Consider the following 17,556-nt stretch of genomic DNA (forward strand, 5'->3'; position numbering starts at 1 on the left):
AATGCAGGAGAGCATCCACGTGCTGGGCACTGTGCTTCGTTCCCCTCTCTTCCCACAGGGCCTCTTCTAGGCATGGCTAGGAGGAGGGAGAGGGAGGAGTGAGCCGGCATGAATGGGAGCTGGGTCTCAAAGCTGTGTGAGTGTTGAGGGGAGCAAGAGAGGAATAGCCATGTGCACGTGGGGTGATGGAATACAGCCACTACTTCTGCCTGAGAACATGGAGCCCAGCTCCCACAAAGGCCTGCTGGTCCCATGGACTGCGAAACCCACATGTGCCTTAGACCAGTGGTCGCCAACCTTTCGGATCTCACGGACCACCTGTTGGGAACCGCTGCCTTAGAGTCAGCCTCAGGCACAGGCCAGGCTCTTGGTCTGAAGGACTTTGGGGGTCCAGAGCAGAGGGGATCCCTCAAAGAAGGAAAGCAGAGCCTCTCGCCCTAGAACTGTGGTCGGCAAACTGCGGCTCGCGAGCCACATGCGGCTCTTTGGCCCCTTGAGTGTGGCTCTTCCCAAGCCTTAGGAGTACCCTAATTAAGTTAATAACAAGGTACCTACCTATATAGTTTAAGTTTAAAAAATTTGGCTCTCAAAAGAAATTTCAGTCGTTGTACTGTTGATATTTGGCTCTTCTGACCAATGAGTTTGCCGACCACTGCCCTAGAAGCATACCGGGGAGAGAACAGAGTGACACAGGCAACCGTGAGGGACTATGCGGAGGGCCTTCCTGGCGGAGGCCTTGGTTCTATGGAGCCAGGAAGGTCCCCTCCCTGCAGGGTGGAGGGTAAATAGCCTCCCTTGTGCCTCTCATTATGAGAACGCGCCCTGCCAAGAAATCCAGGCTTTGGGAATGTCAGGTCCTGGACCACAGGACACGGGAGGTTGGAGAGCATGCTGCACTTCAAGCTCATCATGATGTAGCCACTGCCCCGTAGTCAGAGATTTCTCCCCACGGCCCAGGAAATACAACCATATGGGCAGTGCTTCCCAGCCACGAGTTTTCGGATCCCAAGAAATAATCTCACCTGGAACCAAAGAGCCAGAAGTGTCTCCGATGGTTGGTATCTGAGGCAGGTTCCTTCACCCCCATGAGCACATGCGCTTAATGGGGACACAGTTTCATTAAACTCAGTGCAGCCGAGCATACAGGTGCCTCTGTCTTGGGTGCCTGATTCGTCTGGGCCTCAACACCCCTGTGTGCTGTTCACGAACCCTAGCTCCATCAGTTGTGGGCATTCTTGCCCCCCGGGCTCAGGGAGCCGCCTGGCTTATGCTTCACGGTGATAGGAAAGCTCTTGGGGAATTCTATGACCGCATAGTTTTCTTGCCTCTCATTCTTGGCTTCATTTCAGATGTCTGTCAGCAGGCCCGGTGGCATGTGCCTCACAGGGGAAGGTGCCGTCCACCTCCCACTCAGACATTCTCCATGCGGTTCCGCATCCCCATTTCCACCTAAACCTTCCTGCACATCCATGGACACAGCCAGAGGCCACCTGTGTCTTTCCTGGTTCCCACCTCCACTTCCTGGGAGCTGGGTCTGGCTTTTCAGGCGTGTGATGCCTGAGCTAGGTCTGCTCTTAGCGAGGCCAGATGGGAAGAGGCCAAGTGCTCCAGGCAGACGCCGGGCTCGGCCCAGAGAGGTGGTGATTGGCAGGAGGACGCTGAGCCCGAGCAGCAGCCGCAGCAGGGAGGCAGACTGGTGTCCAACAGGTCCTTCCGGCAACAGGTGGAGCCGCTGCAGGGCAATGGGAAGGGTGAGGCAGGCAGTGCGTAGAAGTGGTTGAGTGATGGTGCACACAACACAGGGTCTTATGTTATTGAAGCTCTGTGTGGGCTATTCATACACCTGCCACCTTCTCCCTTAAGTTGACCTTGAGCCATAGCCTTAGCCTAGTACACAGGAAAGGAGTCCTGGCCACCAGCACACTTGGACTTGAGCCTCATGTTCTCTCCTGGCCAGGGAAAGCTCCCCATTATACAGTGTGTGTCATGGGATGGAAGCTGTAGAAGGTCCATGTGTCGTGCAGCCCCTACATAGGGAGCGGGAACAAACCAGATGCTCCCAGTTAGAGAGATGGCTTACCAGAGGCAAGGCCTAAGGACAGCCGACCAGGCAACAGCCATTCCTTCTTCCTCTGGCTGCTCGTGACTCACGTGCTCTCTCCACAGGCCCGGGCGCCGTCAGCGAGGTGAGCAACGGGACGCCGAGGAGGGCAGGCTGCCTTTGGCTGCTACCCCTCCTGGTCTTCCTCCTGCGCCAGTTTTGATGTGAGTGCCATGCCCCCACCGGGGAAGCTGCCGCCACTGCAACCACCAACCCTCCAGCAAAGGCACCTCCAACAGCAAGATCAAACCCCTTTCCAACTAAGATGTAATCAAACGCCATTCCGAGACACAGACGATTGGGACACAAATTCGAGGGAGGGGAACAAAGAACACTTTGGGGAAACACGTTTCAAAAGGAAATCGAAAAATCGATCGCCTTGCAGGCCGGGCAGATATGTAGGTACAGCTGAGTTTTCTTTCTTTTCCCAAATGGGAGGAGCGCACCCCTGGCTCTGGATACCCGCCCGCCAGCGTCATTGTTTCCGGGGTGGACGAGGGCTCAGCTGCTCTGCCCACTCCAGGGCCCCTGCCAAGGAAAATTCCAGAGTCGGCCATCCCCAAATTCAACCCGTCACTAGAAGCGACCACAGAGTGAGGCCTGCGCCCCCATGTGCCGCGGGGATCCCCCCCGCTGTAGACTGTGCCACTGTCATGTGTGCTATGAAACGCAAATTTAAAAAGCAAATCAATAAAAAGGAACCTAAATAAAACAGCCTGACGGCGACCAAACCCCACAGTCAGCAGTCACACAGGCCCCGTTCACCTTTGTGTCCCCCTCACTACATGGGCATCGTGGATCATAAGGGATTCTGGTTCACTCTTGATTCTATTTTCTGACGTGAGTCTAGGACTTAGCTGGAAAACAAGGCAACACTAAACACACACACACATGAAAGGGGTGACGAGAAGTATGTTTGTTAAAAAAAAAGATGAAAATGAATAGTGCACTTCTTAACTAGGTTTACAACCGGTGGACCCCACGCCGGGCATTAACCGCCCGGTGCGGATTTGGCGAATCCACCAAAACAAAACACACACACACATATGATTTAACCAACACGTCCACCAGCGCTACAGCTTTCTCCTCATCCTGGCATTTAATGCAGACACGATTATGCTTCTCCGTGCTGTTTAGAAGTGGAAGGGGGTGTCTGCACCCGACCTTGCGTTTGTTGGCACTGCTTCTTTTGATGACATATATTATACAGTATATATATACATATATTTTTTTTGTTAAGAGTTCTAGCCCTTTTCTTTCTCAGCAGGTCCGTTCTCAGACATTACTGCATGCTGTATATGGCGTTAGCTGTGTGTTGACGTTCTAAAAGATGATAGAGTTTACTGGTACTTGTGTAATCAGCTCCTGCCTCTATTTTTTTTTTCTTTTTTTTTTCTTTTTTTGCGTTATCCACATGTCAGAGACATTTATACGCAGTGAAACGAGAAAACGACATTAACACCAGGCACAGCCTCTGTTCCAGGTGTGGCTCCAGGAGGAGGTCCGCCCAGGCGCCGCCCCCTCCATCCCGCACAAACACGCCACCGAACCAGCTAAACAGCCAGTAACCACTCGCTCGAGCCCTATGGGAATCTCTGATGCCTTTGTGACCACTGGAGAATTGAACCCTCTTGGTTTCTTTTATTTAATTTCCCACCTGTGTGTGCGTGTGTATGAAAGAGAAGAAAATGCAGTTTTTAGATAATCTTTTGTCCTCCCCCCGGAGTCTGGGGACCAAGAGAGGCCTCGGGGAGGGGTCCTGCGTGTGATGAGGGAAAGTGGGATTGGGGTTAGGGGAGGGAGGGGTTGTCTCTGACTTGACATTAAAAAGTGTTCCATGTCCCTCTTCACCTGGTGTGGTGCCTTATTCTGAAGGTAGGGTGAGGGGGTGTGGGGAGCAGAGCCTGGCTGGCTCTGGTGTGAAGGACACCGAGGGGGCGGGCTCCTGACTCAAGAAACTGCTCTTTCAGCCCCTCATTGGCACGAGCTGGGCTCTTTCTGTGGTCTGTGCTGGGGTGACAGGACAGTCAGAAACCCCTTGTCCTCCTAACAGAAGCACAGGGGCAGGGGGCTCACAGGACTTTGTCTCCAATGCTGGCCGAGGCCGGCTGCACCCTGCTTGTGCCCAAGCAGCTCACCTCCTAACCTGGGCAAAATGTCAATCTAGTGAAGACAGGCTTTTCTGTGAGAGTATTTCGAGGAGGCAGCCCAGGGCGGCTATCACGGAAAGGAAAAGAAGGAAAAAGAGGAAAGGAAAGGAACTTGAAACAGTGTGGCTTAATATTAAAAAATCCCAAGTCCCATCAACTGATGTTTGGGGGCCTCTTCCCGCAAGGCCTGCTCTCCAAAGCTCGCCTCCAGTCACAAATTAAGAAGAAAAATGAATTTTAACACAAAATAATATTCAAATTATTCTAAGCTGCTCTGATTCTGGGAATTAAATTGGGGCTGAGACTCACTGAGAGGCGGAAACCAGGCCAGAGCTGAGACGCACAGGATTCCTGTACCTGAGTCCTCAGGGGTAAGTCCACCTGAGTGGCATAAGACGTGTCGGCAAAGGAGGCGATGCATTTCCGGTGGCTGCTAGAAAAAAATGAAAAAAGGTTGTTGGCTTCATGGCTATCCCCACCCCCAGGTGTCAGACACAACAACTGCTTCCTGGCAAAATTGTCAGGGACAGTGTGGCCAAGCCTTGCAGATTTAGGCTGAATCAGTTCTAGAACAGCCAAAGCCAAGGGCTTAAGGACTGTGCCCTTCCGATGAGAGTGGGTGGGTGAGACTTGCTAGGCCTCTCATGCCTGGAACTTCTGCAGACGCCCATTGGAGGGTCTGGATGCCCAGCATGGTTCCTGGACCAGAGAGGGAAACACAGGTAGTTCCCATGTTGCTGCACTGGAGCCCGGAAGCACCTCTGCATAAAACACACCAAGGCATCTGCACAGGGAGGCTTCCCAGACTTTTCTGGTGAAAGAGAGTACAGCGGCACATGGCCTCCATTTGAATCAAAAGTTCCTTTTCTTTTAGCGACTAAACTTCCTTTGACCACTCCGTCACCATCCTCCCAGGAGTCATTTGTAAAGGGACTATGTCAACTTTGTAAAGTGCCACTCATGAGGAAGACTTCACTTGACCTGTCTGCAACTCCATTCCCCTTCCTGTCTGTGGTTCCTTAGGGCCCTGTTTCATCGAGAGCATGTCCCTGGTAGACCCAGCTGTGCCCTAACTGATGGCTTCAGCAGCTAGAACTTCCTAATCTGCCTCAAGGGGGGGCACTAGGGTAGTTTGGGTTTGAACAGCCCCCACTCCTCCCCACCACACACACACTCATCTGCTGAGTGTGCCACCTGAGCCCCCATCTGCTGAAATTTAGTCTTTAACGGAAGCTTCAGGTGCCCATGAGCAAGGTCCCTCAGCCAGACTCATTGTTTAATCCACGAGGCCATGGCTTTGAGAGAGCTGGTGGGGACAATCCCAGGCCTATTTGAACTCAGGAAACAGGAGCATGGCAAACAATGTTCATTCACATAAGTAGAGAAAAACATGTTGAATACTGCATGCAGTTACCTTTCTTTGTGCAAGCACTAATGGAGACCACTATGACAGGCTGGCCTGGATGTCAAGTGCACAAGACCACTGTAGACTCAGACATATGTCACTATCATACTTTAGGATTCATCCACTACCCCTAACAGGAGGGTGGCCCCTTGAGGGGATCATGTTTTAGGTTTGGCAGATTTTCCCATGATAGTCTTTCATATGTGTGTGTGGAGGGGGAGTATGGGTTATACAAGCCCTAACTAGTCTAATCACTCCTGTAGAATCCCATTCATCTTCTTCCAACAGAATATCTGCTCCTCTCCAGCCGCACAGATGTGCAGCAGCTCCCTACTGTTTGCAGTTAAAGGGGTTCAAATGCCTAACTTGGGGCCTCGTGAGTGCTGATCCAAGGACTGCCTTGATGAGTGGGACTTACAACATTGGAGCAGTAGTCACAGTCAGTGACCCAGGAATGTTCGTTTTTTTCTTATTGTAGGTATTGATGATGATGGTGATGAGGAATGACAGTTAACTGTTATTCAAGCTGGAAAGTCTGATTGAGGTTAACACATTTCGTTGGATTCCCCATCTTTATCTTATGCCCTTGACCCACGAGCTTAGAAGGAAAGAACATCACGCTCGTCAGTCACAGGACTGACCCCTTCAATGTGTAGATTTGATAAAAATAGAAAATTAAAATCAGCAAAACATCCATACATTTCTATTCATATCATTCTTAACTTTTTGAAGTACTTCTCACCAGAAGAGAAAAAGCTATATGAAAGGAGACATGTGGTAAACTAGATAGTCTTTGCTAATGATGAGCCTACGTGCTCCTATGTCACTACTGGCCAGATGTACATGCACACACCAGCCATTCAGCCTCCATTCAAGCAACGTAAAGATTTAGAATTAGTGGTGTCTGAGAGAGGCACTAAATAATAACTCTTTCTGGCATTTTTTTAACCAAATCTCAGAAGTAATTTTGAATTTAATTGTGTAGTAGTGCCTCCTTTGTCATCCCATAACTGCTCAATCAAGCCCTTCTAAAGTCTTAATTCTTATCTCTCTCTGCTCTTAATTCAAATCCGATTTCCACGAGTGTCCAAATCTATCTGCCTCCAAGGCAATAAACTCAAATTAATATTCCCATGATTTGAGTAACTAAGATCTCTGAGTCTGTGTCTTCATTTTCCTTTTCCTGTCTCCCGCAACTCCATATCTTTCACAACATGTCCTTATCATGTGACTAGAACAACAGGGCTTTGTTTAGAAATCAGTCCTAATTCCTGAGCTCAAGTTAAGATCATTTTTTCTTCTTTTTTAAATCCTCACCCAAGGATATTTTTTTCCATTGATTTTCAGAATAGAAGGGGGTGGGGGGGGGGAGGGGGAGGGAGAGAGAGAGAGGGAGAGAGAGAGAGAAACATAGATGTAAGAGAGACACATCGATTGGCTGCCTCCTGCACTCAGGGATCAAACCCACAACAAAGTTACTTGTCCTTGACCCAGAATCGAAACCTCGACCCTTCAGTCCATGGGCTGATTATCTAATCACTGAGCCAACCAGTCAGGGCAAGATAAGATCATTCTTACAATTTATGTCTGATGCATTATATTTTATAAAGTAGTCTTGGTTTGGCTTTAGATATGTTTTTGTTGTTTTTATCCTCACCCAAGGATATATTTTCACTGATTTTTAGAGAGAGGGGGAGGGAGTCCTGTTTTCTTTAGTCACATTTTCTATACATTTTCTTTAATCTCTTTTTCTCTTCCTCATTCACTTTCTCCAGCACAGCCTACCTTTCCTCATTCACTTTCTCTAGTACAGCCTACCTTTCCACTCACAACCAAAGAAGCAAGATATCCAAGAAGAACCAATTTGGAAAAAAAAAAATCAACACTTAGTTTCACAAGGTTGTTTTAAACCCCTTTGTTTACACTGGGCACTTAGAGAATAACATTATGATTTAGAGCAGGGGTCCTCAAACTTTTTAAACAGGGGGACAATTCACTGTCCCTCAGACTGTTGGAGGGCCGGACTATAGTTTTAAAAAAAACAAACTATGAACAAATTCCTATGCACACTGCACATATCTTATTTTGAAGTAAAAAAACAAAATGGGAACAAATACAATATTTGTGTTTGCATGTGGCCCGCGGGCCGTAGTTTGAGGACCCCTGATTTAGAAGAAAGCAATCTGATCTGGTTGGGCTGTACCCTGGAATATCCATTACTGATTCGTTGAGTTAGATATACGATGCCCTAAACCAGTGGTTGGCAAACTCATTAGTCAACAGAGCCAAATATCAACAGTACTTGTTCAAAATAGACACGCCCAGGCCAAAAACCGACTTCTGTGCATGGGCCACGAAGTTTCAATCGCACTGTGCGTGCGTGGTATTTTGTGGAAGAGCCACACTCAAGGGGCCAAAGAGCCGCAGTTTGCCAACCACTGCCCTAAACTACACATCAGCGCAGATCATTTTCAAGGGCTTAGTTGACATCTGAGGCAGTTCTATGCTACATGGTGCATCAACAGATCCAAGCAACTTGGTTAACTTAGGACAGTTGGCTGAACTCTGGTACATTCTTCAGCTTTGGGCATCTGGTGAATAACCCGATTAGCCACATGAACGGAGTAATTAACAAAGAAGCCCTGGGTTCCATTCCTTCAAGAGTTCCTTGAGGAGTGATGTCAGCCACATGACTGATCAGATGTCCATGTGGTACATAAACTCCTTCAACAACATTTAGCCTCATCCATAAACAAAAAAGTGCCTTTGTGGTTCTGTGCGACCCAGAACGATACGTTGAGGGACTGGGATGAGTCCTGCCCACCTGGGCATTGGGCAATAATCCTATAAACCTCAGTTCTGCCCTGGACCCTGCAGTGGCCCTTGAACTAGTTGCAGCCTCTCTCGGCCACAGTCAGGGGGCCTGGAGAACACTGTCTTACACAGTAAATGACCCACTTGAGAGCCTTTATGGAAGTCAGGTTTCCAGCAGAGCATTAGAGCTAAAAAGAGTTGGGATGCCTTGGAAAGGGAGAGAGGAGCAGTTTGCCTTTAAGTGTGTAACCCACCGCCCACCGCACCACAGCTGAGTCTAAGTAAGACATTCTCAGCCCATGAATTTTTTCTGCAGGGGAAGTAAGAGGGCGTGGCTCCCCCGGATGTGTGGAGTGTTGTGAAAGAGACCCTCTTCCCCTTGGCTCCACCCAGAATACTTAACCAGGAGCTCATGGCTTGGGGGCTGGGAGAGTGGCTGACAGGCCTCCAGGAGGGGGGCTGAAAGGATTGTGGGTCCTACTAACTGGTTGCTGACTCCAGCAAGAAGCCTTCCCATGAGCTGCTGGGGATACCTCACTCATGGATCCCCCACATGGCGTATGGACACCTCATCATTTTGCACGCCTCATCCACCCACCCCACATTCTGGACCAGCTCTCTGTGTGTGCTCCCGACCTTGGCAGGAGTGAGCTTAGCTGGGCTCACAAAGTCAGCCCAAATCTGAGGGTCAGGGAGAAATCCCAAACTTGAGCTTTAGTGGGACCCTTGGGAAAGCAAAAGGGAGGCATCAGCACATGGCCTGGTGCATGACAGGATTAAGAAAAAGCATACAAGCTTCAGAATATTGTCCCAGGAGAGAACAAGGAGCTGGCATATCCATACAAGGTCTGTGAAAGCCCCAGAATCCCTAGAAGAGCTGACAGAAGGCATTTCTCTCCCTAAGTAATTTGGTAAATACTGGAGGTAACAACCACTGCCAATGTGAAGAGGGCAATGCAGGACTCCGAAGAACATCTAAACAATTAAGAAAACATGGCACAACCCCAAAATCACGATAATGATCCAGTAGCCTACCCCCAAAGACATGGGGTTCTGTGAGGTTCCTGATAAAGAATTTAAAGAATTCTATTTTAAGGAAGCTCAATGAGCTCCAAGAACACATAGATAAGTCAACAAAATCAGTAAAACAATACACAAACAAAACAAAACGTTTAACAAAGAACTAAAATAATTTTAAAAAGAAGGAAGTGAAATTCTAAAAAATACAATGAATGAAATAAAAAGTAGAGGTCATCAACTGCAAAAGGACCCAAACAGAAGAATCTGTGAGTTAGAAGACATGATCTTTGAAATTATCCAATCAGAGGGGAACAGAGAAAAAAAAGATGGAATAAGAGTAAGAAAGCCTACATGATCTATGGGTTACCATCAAAAGGAGCAATCTGCCATTTATTGGTCTCGCAGAGGGAGAAGAGAACAGAAAACTTGTTTAGATAAATAATGGTGCAGAATTTCCCAAATCTGAGGAGAAACTTGGATATCCAAGTTCTCAAAGCTCCATAGGTCACCAAACAAACTCAACTTAAAGAGATCTTCTCCAAGACACATTATAATAAAACTGTCAATATCAAAGACAAAGAGAGAATCTTAAAAGCAGCAAGAAAAAAAAGATGCTTGTAACTTACAAGAGAACCCCTTATAAAGCTATCAGTAAATTTCTTAGCAGACACTGTACAGGCCAGGAGAGAGATGCTATATTCAAAGTGGTACAAGTAAAAGAAAAAACAAAACAAAACAAAAAACACTGCCACAAAGAATGTTTTATTCAGCAAAGTCATCCCTTAGAAATGAAAGAGAGACTTTGTAAGAAAAAAACAAAGTGAGGGAGTTCAGCACCACTAGACATGCCTTACAAGAAATGCCAAAAGGAGTTTGTCAAGCTAAAATATAATGACACTAATTAGTAACATGAAACGTATAAAATATACAAAACACTGGTAAAGGTAAGTACATAGTCAAATTCAGGATACTCTAATACTGTCATTTGTTGGTACATTAAGCACTTAATTCTAGCAGAAAGTTAAAGGACTAAAGTGCTAAAAATAACTGTAGTAAAATAATATGTTAATGAACACACAGTGTTAGAAAGAGGTAACTTGTGATATCAAAAATGTAAAAGGGGGAGTAAAAGGTTAGAGTGTTTATATATATTCAAAGTTAAGTTGCTAGCATAAAATAGACTGTGATTTCTATAAGATGTTTTATGTGAGCCTCATGATAGCCTCAAAGCAAAAACCTAGCACAGATACACAAAAGATATAGAGAAAGGAATCAGAGCATCCCATTACAGAAAATTATAAAGGAAGGCATAAGAGAGGGAGAAAGAAATAAGCACACTACAAAAAAACATCAGAAAACAACCGGTTTGGCTCAGTGGATAGAGCGTCAGCCTGCGGACTCAAGGGTTCCAGGTTCGATTCCGGTCAAGGGCATGTACCTTGGCTGCGGGCACAACCCCAGTAGGGGGTGTTCAGGAGGCAGCTGGTTGATGTTTCTCTCTCATCGATGTTTCTAACTCTCTATCCCTCTCCCTTCCTCTCTATAAAATATCAATAAAATATATTTTTTTTTAAAAAAAGAAAACAATAAGATGGCATTAGTAAATCCTTACCTATGGATAAGTACTCTTAATATAAATGGATTAAACTTTCCAAATCAAAAGTCATTGAGTAGCTGGATGGATATATAAATAAAAGCCCACTGTATGCTGCTACAAACTCACTTCAGCTTTAAGGACATACACTGGCTCAAAGTGAAGAGAAGAGATTCCATACAAGTGGAAACCAAAACAGGAGTAGCTATACTTATATGAGACAAAATAGTGAAAAGTCAAAAGCTGTAGCAAGAACAAAGATGACCATTATCCTATATAATAAAACCCTAGTATGCAAATTGACCAAACAGCTGAAAGACCAGTGGAATGACCGGTTGCCATGATGCGCACTGACCACCAGGAGGCAGGCGCTGAACGCAGGAGCTGCCCCCAGCATGGCGATGGGGGGTGGGGCCAGCCAGCAGGCTGAGCCAGGCTGCCAGCCAAGATGGGTAACAGTGAAGGGGTTGGCACAGCCAACATCATAATCAATGGGCAAAAACTAAAACCATTCCCCCTAAAAACAGGAACAAGACAGGGATGCCCCCTCTCACCACTCCTGTTCAACATAGTACTGGAAGTACTAGCCACTGCGATCAGACACGAAGAAGAAATAAAAGGCATCCAGATTGGAAAAGAAGAAGTAAAACTGTCCTTATTTGCAGATGACATGATACTGTACATACAGAACCCTAAAGACTCCATCAAAAAATTATTAGACTTAATAAATGAATTCGGCAATGTAGCAGGATACAAAATTAATGCTAAGAAATCCATGGCATTTCTTTACACCAATAGTGAACTTACAGAAAGTGAAACTACAGAAGCAACCCCATTTACCATTGCACCAAAAAAATTAAAATACCTAGGAATAAACTTAACTAAGGAGGTAAAAGACTTATATGCTGAAAACTACAGGACACTGAAAAAAGAGATAGAGGAAGACATAAACAGATGGAAGAATATACCGTGTTCATGGATTGGTAGAATCAACATCATCAAAATGTCCATACTACCCAAAGCAATTTATAGATTCAGTGCAATCCCCATCAAATTACCAACGGCATATTTCACAGATTTAGAACGAACGTTCCAAAAATTCATCTGGAATAAAAAAAGACCCCGAATAGCTGCAGCAATCCTGAGAAAGAACAAAGTAGGTGGGATCGCAATACCAGATATCAAACTGTATTACAAAGCCACTGTTCTTAAAACAGCTTGGTACTGGCACAAGAACAGACATATAGATCAATGGAATAGAATAGAGACCCCAGAAATCGACCCAAACCACTATGCCCAATTAATATTCGACAAAGGAGGCAAGAGCATACAATGGAGTCAAGACAGTCTTTTCAATAAATGGTGTTGGGAAAATTGGACAGATACATGCAAAAAGATGAAACTAGATCACCAACTCACACCATACACAAAACTAAACTCAAAATGGATAAAAGACTTAAACGTAAGACGGGAAACCATAAAAATACTAGAGGAATCCACAGGCAGTGAAATCGCAAACATAGGCCGAAGAAATTTCTTCTCTGATAATGCTCCTAGGGCAATGGAAACTAAAGAGAAAATAAACAAATGGGACTACATCAAAATAAAAAGCTTTTGCACAGCAAAGGAAACCATCAACAAAACAACAAGAAGACCCACTACATGGGAGAACATATTTGCCAATGATACCACCGAGAAGGGTTTAATTTCCAACATTTACAGGGATCTCATGAAACTTAACAAAAGGAAGATAAACAATCCAATAAAAAAATGGGCAACGGACCTAGATAGACACTTTTCGAAAGAGGACATACAGAAGGCCGAAAGACATATGAAAACCTGCTCAAAGTCACTAATTATACGAGAGATGCAAATCAAAACGACAATGCAGTATCATTTCACACCTGTCAGAATGGCTTTCATCAACAAATCAACAAACAACAAGTGTTGGAGAGGATGTGGAGAAAAAGGAACCCTTCTGCACTGCTGGTGGGAATGCAGACTGGTGCAGCCACTGTGGAGAACAGTATGGAGCTACCTCAGAAGACTAAAAATGGAACTCCCATTTGACCCAATGATCCCACTACTAGGAATATATCCCAAGAAACCAGAAACGCCAATTAGAAAGGATATATGCACCCCTATGTTCATAGCAGCACAATTCACCATAGCTAAGATTTGGAAACAGCCTAAGTGCCCATCAGCAGATGAGTGGATTAGAAAACTGTGGTACATATACACAATGGAATACTATGCTGCAGTAAAAAAAAAGGAACTCTTGCCTTTTGCAACAGCATGGATGGAACTGGAGAGCATTATGCTAAGTGAAATAAGCCAGTCAGAGAAAGATAAATACCATATGATCTCACTCATTTGTGGATTATAGAGAACAACATAGACTGATGAAAAGGGACAGACCCAAAGACTGAGAAACAGTGATCAGGCTACCAATCCCCAGAAGGAAAGTAGGGGAGGGCGGGGTTAAGGGGAAGAGATCAACAGAAGGACTTGTATACATGTATATAAGCCAAACCAATGGACATGGACAACGGGGGGATGGGAGCATGAGTTTGTGTGTGGGGGGGAGGTTGGGGGTTAGTGGGGGGGGATGAGGACACATTTGTAATACCTTAACTAATAAAAGAAAAAAAAAATAAAATAAAATATAAAAAAAAAAAACAAAAAAAAAGTGAAGGGGTTGGAAGGGGGGCGATTGCCCTGCCCTCTGGTTGCCCTGCAGATGGCCCTGATAGCCAGGCCTAGGGAACCTACCCTACATATGGGGAACAGTCTCTTAGATTTAAAAATTAAAATCTGGCAAGGCTACTCTAACACTGAAAAAAACAGGATGATGCAGCGATGATATGCATGGACTCTGGCTTGCACATTTTGTGGTCAGCCCTGATTCTGATACTTATAACTGTGTGACAAAGCCAATTACTTAACTTCTCTCTGCTTCAGTTTTTCCACCCATAAGATGGGGAAAATGGTACTACTGCCTCAGAAGGATCATGTTGTACTACTTTTTATAATCAGGGCAAAAAAAACGTAGCTTCCCATACAACAGCAAGATGCCTTTCACCTGTATGAAAAGTATGGTCACTGGTTCATGCATGACCTGGATTGCAAGAGGAATGTCCGACTGCAAGTTTATACCCAACATCCCCTGAGGGGTCCCGGATTGTGAGAGGGTACAGAACAGGCTGAGGGAACCTCCCCCCATCAGCATGCATGAATATCATGCACCAGGCCTCTAGAATAATGATAAAGAGGTCAATTTATCAAAAAGATAAAAAAAATCATAAGTATATAGGCACGCAACATCAACATAGGAACACCTAAATATATTAAGCCAGGGGTCCTCAAACTATGGCCCATGGGCCACTTGCAAATACAAATACTATATTTGTTCCTGTTTTATTTTTTTTACTTCAAAATGAGATATGTGCAGTGTGCATAGGAATTTGTTCATAGTGTTTTTTTAAACTATAGTCCGGCCCTCCAACAGTGTGAGGGACAGTGAACTGGCCCCCTGTTTAAAAAGTTTGAGGACCCCTGTATTAAGCAAATACTAACACATCTGAAGGGAGAGATAGACAACTATCAAATGATAGTCAGGGACATCACTACCCCACTTTCAACAATGGATAGATCATCCAGGTGGAAAATTAACAAGAATATACTTTAGCCAAACTGAACTAACAAACATATGCAGAACATTCTATCTAACAGCAGTAGGAAGTGCACATGGAGCATTCTCCAGGATAGCTCATATAATAGGTCACAAAGAAAGTCTTGTTCAAATTTGAGAAGATTACAATTACACCAAGTATCTTTTGTGATCTCAACTGTATGAAACTAGAAATCATATACAGGAAAAATTCTGTGGAGGAAAAACAACTATGTGGGAATTAACCAACACTCCTGAACAAGCAAAGATAAAGTCAAAAGAAAAAATACGTCGAAACAAATGAAAATGGGAACACAGCATACAAAAACTTATGGGGTGCAGCAAACGCATGCTGAGCAGGAAGCTTATAGTGATAAATGCCGACATTTGAACATAAGACCTGAAACCATACAACTCCTACAAGAAAACATGGGAAAATCTCCTCCACATTGGTCTTGGCAATGATACCAAGAGCCCAGTAACAGAACCAAACTAAACAAATGAGATTACATTCAAAAGCTAAAATCCTGCATAGCAAGAGGAATAATCGAAATGGAAAGGTAATGAACAAAATGGAAGAAAATGTTTTGCAAAACCAACATGTATCTGATAAGGGGTTAATATAAAAAATGTATAAGGAACTCATACAACTCAATACCAAAAAATAAAATTACTTTAAAAAATTGGGCGGAGGAACTGAATAGACAGTTTTAGGACAAAACATACAAGTGGCCAACAAGTACATGAAAATGTACTCAACATCACTAATTATGAGGGAAATGCAAATCAAACCAAAATGTGTTATCGCTTCATATATATGGGACTGGCAGTTATCTAAAAGGTGAGAGAGAATACGTATTGGGCAAGATCTGGCGAAAAGGGGACCCTTGGACATTGTTGGTGGAAATGTAAATTGGTACAGTCACTACAGAAAGCAAAATGGAGTTTCCTCAAAAACATAAAAAAATAGAACTACCACATGATGCGGCATTAGGGGATCTATCAAAAGAAATGAAATCAGGACCTGGAAGAGATATCTGCACTCCCATGTTCATTGCAGCATTATTCACGATAGCCAAGACAAGAAAAGAGTCTATGTGTATGTGTATGTCTATGGATAAATGTATAAAAAAGATATTATTTATGTCATATGTATAGACTGTGTATGTATATACAGGGTGTCCCAAAAATGTTTAGAAACTTCAACAGCTGACACCTCACCTAATTTTCACTCCTTCTCAAGTTTAACTGATTTGAAATAATGGGTGAAGCCTGACTAAGCTTTGAACAAAGAAAATTTATCCTAAAATGCCACTAGACTTTTTTTATGGGGACACATAAAAGATAACATTTACAGTGCAAAACCAGCCAAGGTTGAGGAATTGAGGGCCCACAAATACCGAACAAAATGATTCTTGATGTTTGCGATTGCATTGCTTTGCATTATCAGCAGTGACTGGACCAGAACGGTCATCAGTTTGAAAATAGGCATTGACAAAAAACACACATTCATTTCTGTAGGTTCTTTTAAATTTTGAAAATGAGCTTTATATTAATTAACACTGACTTTATAATCATTCAAAGATTCAAAGTGTGTATACACTTTTGGGAACTACACACACACACACACACACACACACACACACACACACACACTATTCAGCCATGAGGAAGAATGGAATCCTGCCATTGTGACATCATGGATGAGCCTTGGAGGGATTAGGCTGAGTGAAATAAGTCAGAGCAAAACACAAATACTGCCTAATATCACTTCTGTGAGGAACCTAACAAAGCTGAACTCAGAAATGGACAGTGGTTTCTGGGGGCTGTAGGCTGGGGAAGTGAGATGTTGGTCAAAGGGTACACACTTCCAGTTGTAAGGCAAGTTCTGGGGATCTAATGCACCGCGCATGGTGACTATAGTTAACAATACCGTCTGATGTACTTGAAAGTTGCTAAGGAAATAGGTCATTTACCAAAAATAAAAATAAATGGTAATTATGTGGAGTGACAGAGGTGTTAACTAACCTACTGTGGTAATCATTTGGTATTCTATAAGTGTATCACATCATCATAATGTATTCCTTAAATTTAACAATATTATACATCGATTATCTACACTAATAAAAGAGAAAAATGGTAATTGGCGTACAGCGATACCATTTTCATTGGCTAATCAGGGCTATATGCAAATTAACTGCCAACTAAGATTGGCAGTTAACTGCCAACAAGATGGCGGCTAATTTGCATATGTAGGCACAATGCAGGGAGGCGAAAGGGAAAGCAGGAAGAAGCCCCCTGCCACTGACAGTGATCTGAAACCCAGGGGGGAGCTAAGAGCTGGGGGGCAGGGCAAAGGTGGCCCTGGGGCCGCCTTTGCCCTGCCCCCCAGCCATGATCCGAGAATCAGGCACCTTTGCCGCCCTAGCCAGTGATAGCAGGAAGTAGGGGTGGAGCCAGCGATGGGAGCTGGGCACGGTCGAAGCTGGCAGTCCCAGGAGCTAGGGGAACCTTGCCTGGGCCTAAAGCGAAGCCCACGATCGCGGGGCCGCTGCAGCTGCGGGTCCCCGCTGCCCGGGCCGGACGCCTAGGCCAGAGGCGTTAGGCCTGGGCAGGGGCGGAGCCTGCAACCACGGGGAGCTGGGGGTCCCCTGCCCAGGCCTGACACCTCTGCCGGAGGCCTCAGGCCTGGTCAAGGGGCCGATCCGGTGATTGGTGATCAGAGGGTGATGAGGGTCAACTCCTCTGGCTGAGGCATCAGGCCTGGGTGGGGGGCGGAGCCGGGGACTGGGGGGATATGAT

The 17,556-nt window shown here is 45.0% G+C and overlaps 2 protein-coding genes across 6 annotated transcripts in view; one reads left to right on the forward strand and one right to left on the reverse strand.

The window, feature by feature from the left end:
* Positions 1–3,951, forward strand: part of NTM (neurotrimin) — an 857,156-nt gene extending 853,205 nt beyond the window's left edge. The window contains exon 9 of one of the 4 annotated variants that reach the window (XM_081113622.1): positions 2,167–3,949. In XM_081113622.1, coding sequence (XP_080969748.1) covers positions 2,167–2,264 — 98 coding nt within the window. In that variant the 3' untranslated portion in view covers positions 2,265–3,949. Of the gene's footprint in view, positions 1–2,166 lie in introns of all 4 variants that reach the window. The other 3 variants (XM_081113623.1, XM_081113620.1, XM_081113621.1) reach the window with 3 other exon arrangements.
* OPCML (opioid binding protein/cell adhesion molecule like) overlaps positions 1–17,556 on the reverse strand; it is a 931,887-nt gene that overhangs the window by 12,493 nt on the left and 901,838 nt on the right. The window contains exon 8 of one of the 2 annotated variants that reach the window (XM_081113616.1): positions 3,505–4,684. The exons of the other annotated variant lie outside the window; for it this stretch is intronic. Within the exon in view, the coding sequence (XP_080969742.1) occupies positions 4,617–4,684 (68 nt within the window). The 3' untranslated portion in view covers positions 3,505–4,616. Of the gene's footprint in view, positions 1–3,504; positions 4,685–17,556 lie in introns of those variants that run through there. 2 annotated transcript variants of the gene reach the window in all.

This window comes from Myotis nattereri (assembly GCF_964212035.1).
Source record: "Myotis nattereri genome assembly, chromosome: 19".
NCBI lineage: Eukaryota > Metazoa > Chordata > Mammalia > Chiroptera > Vespertilionidae > Myotis > Myotis nattereri.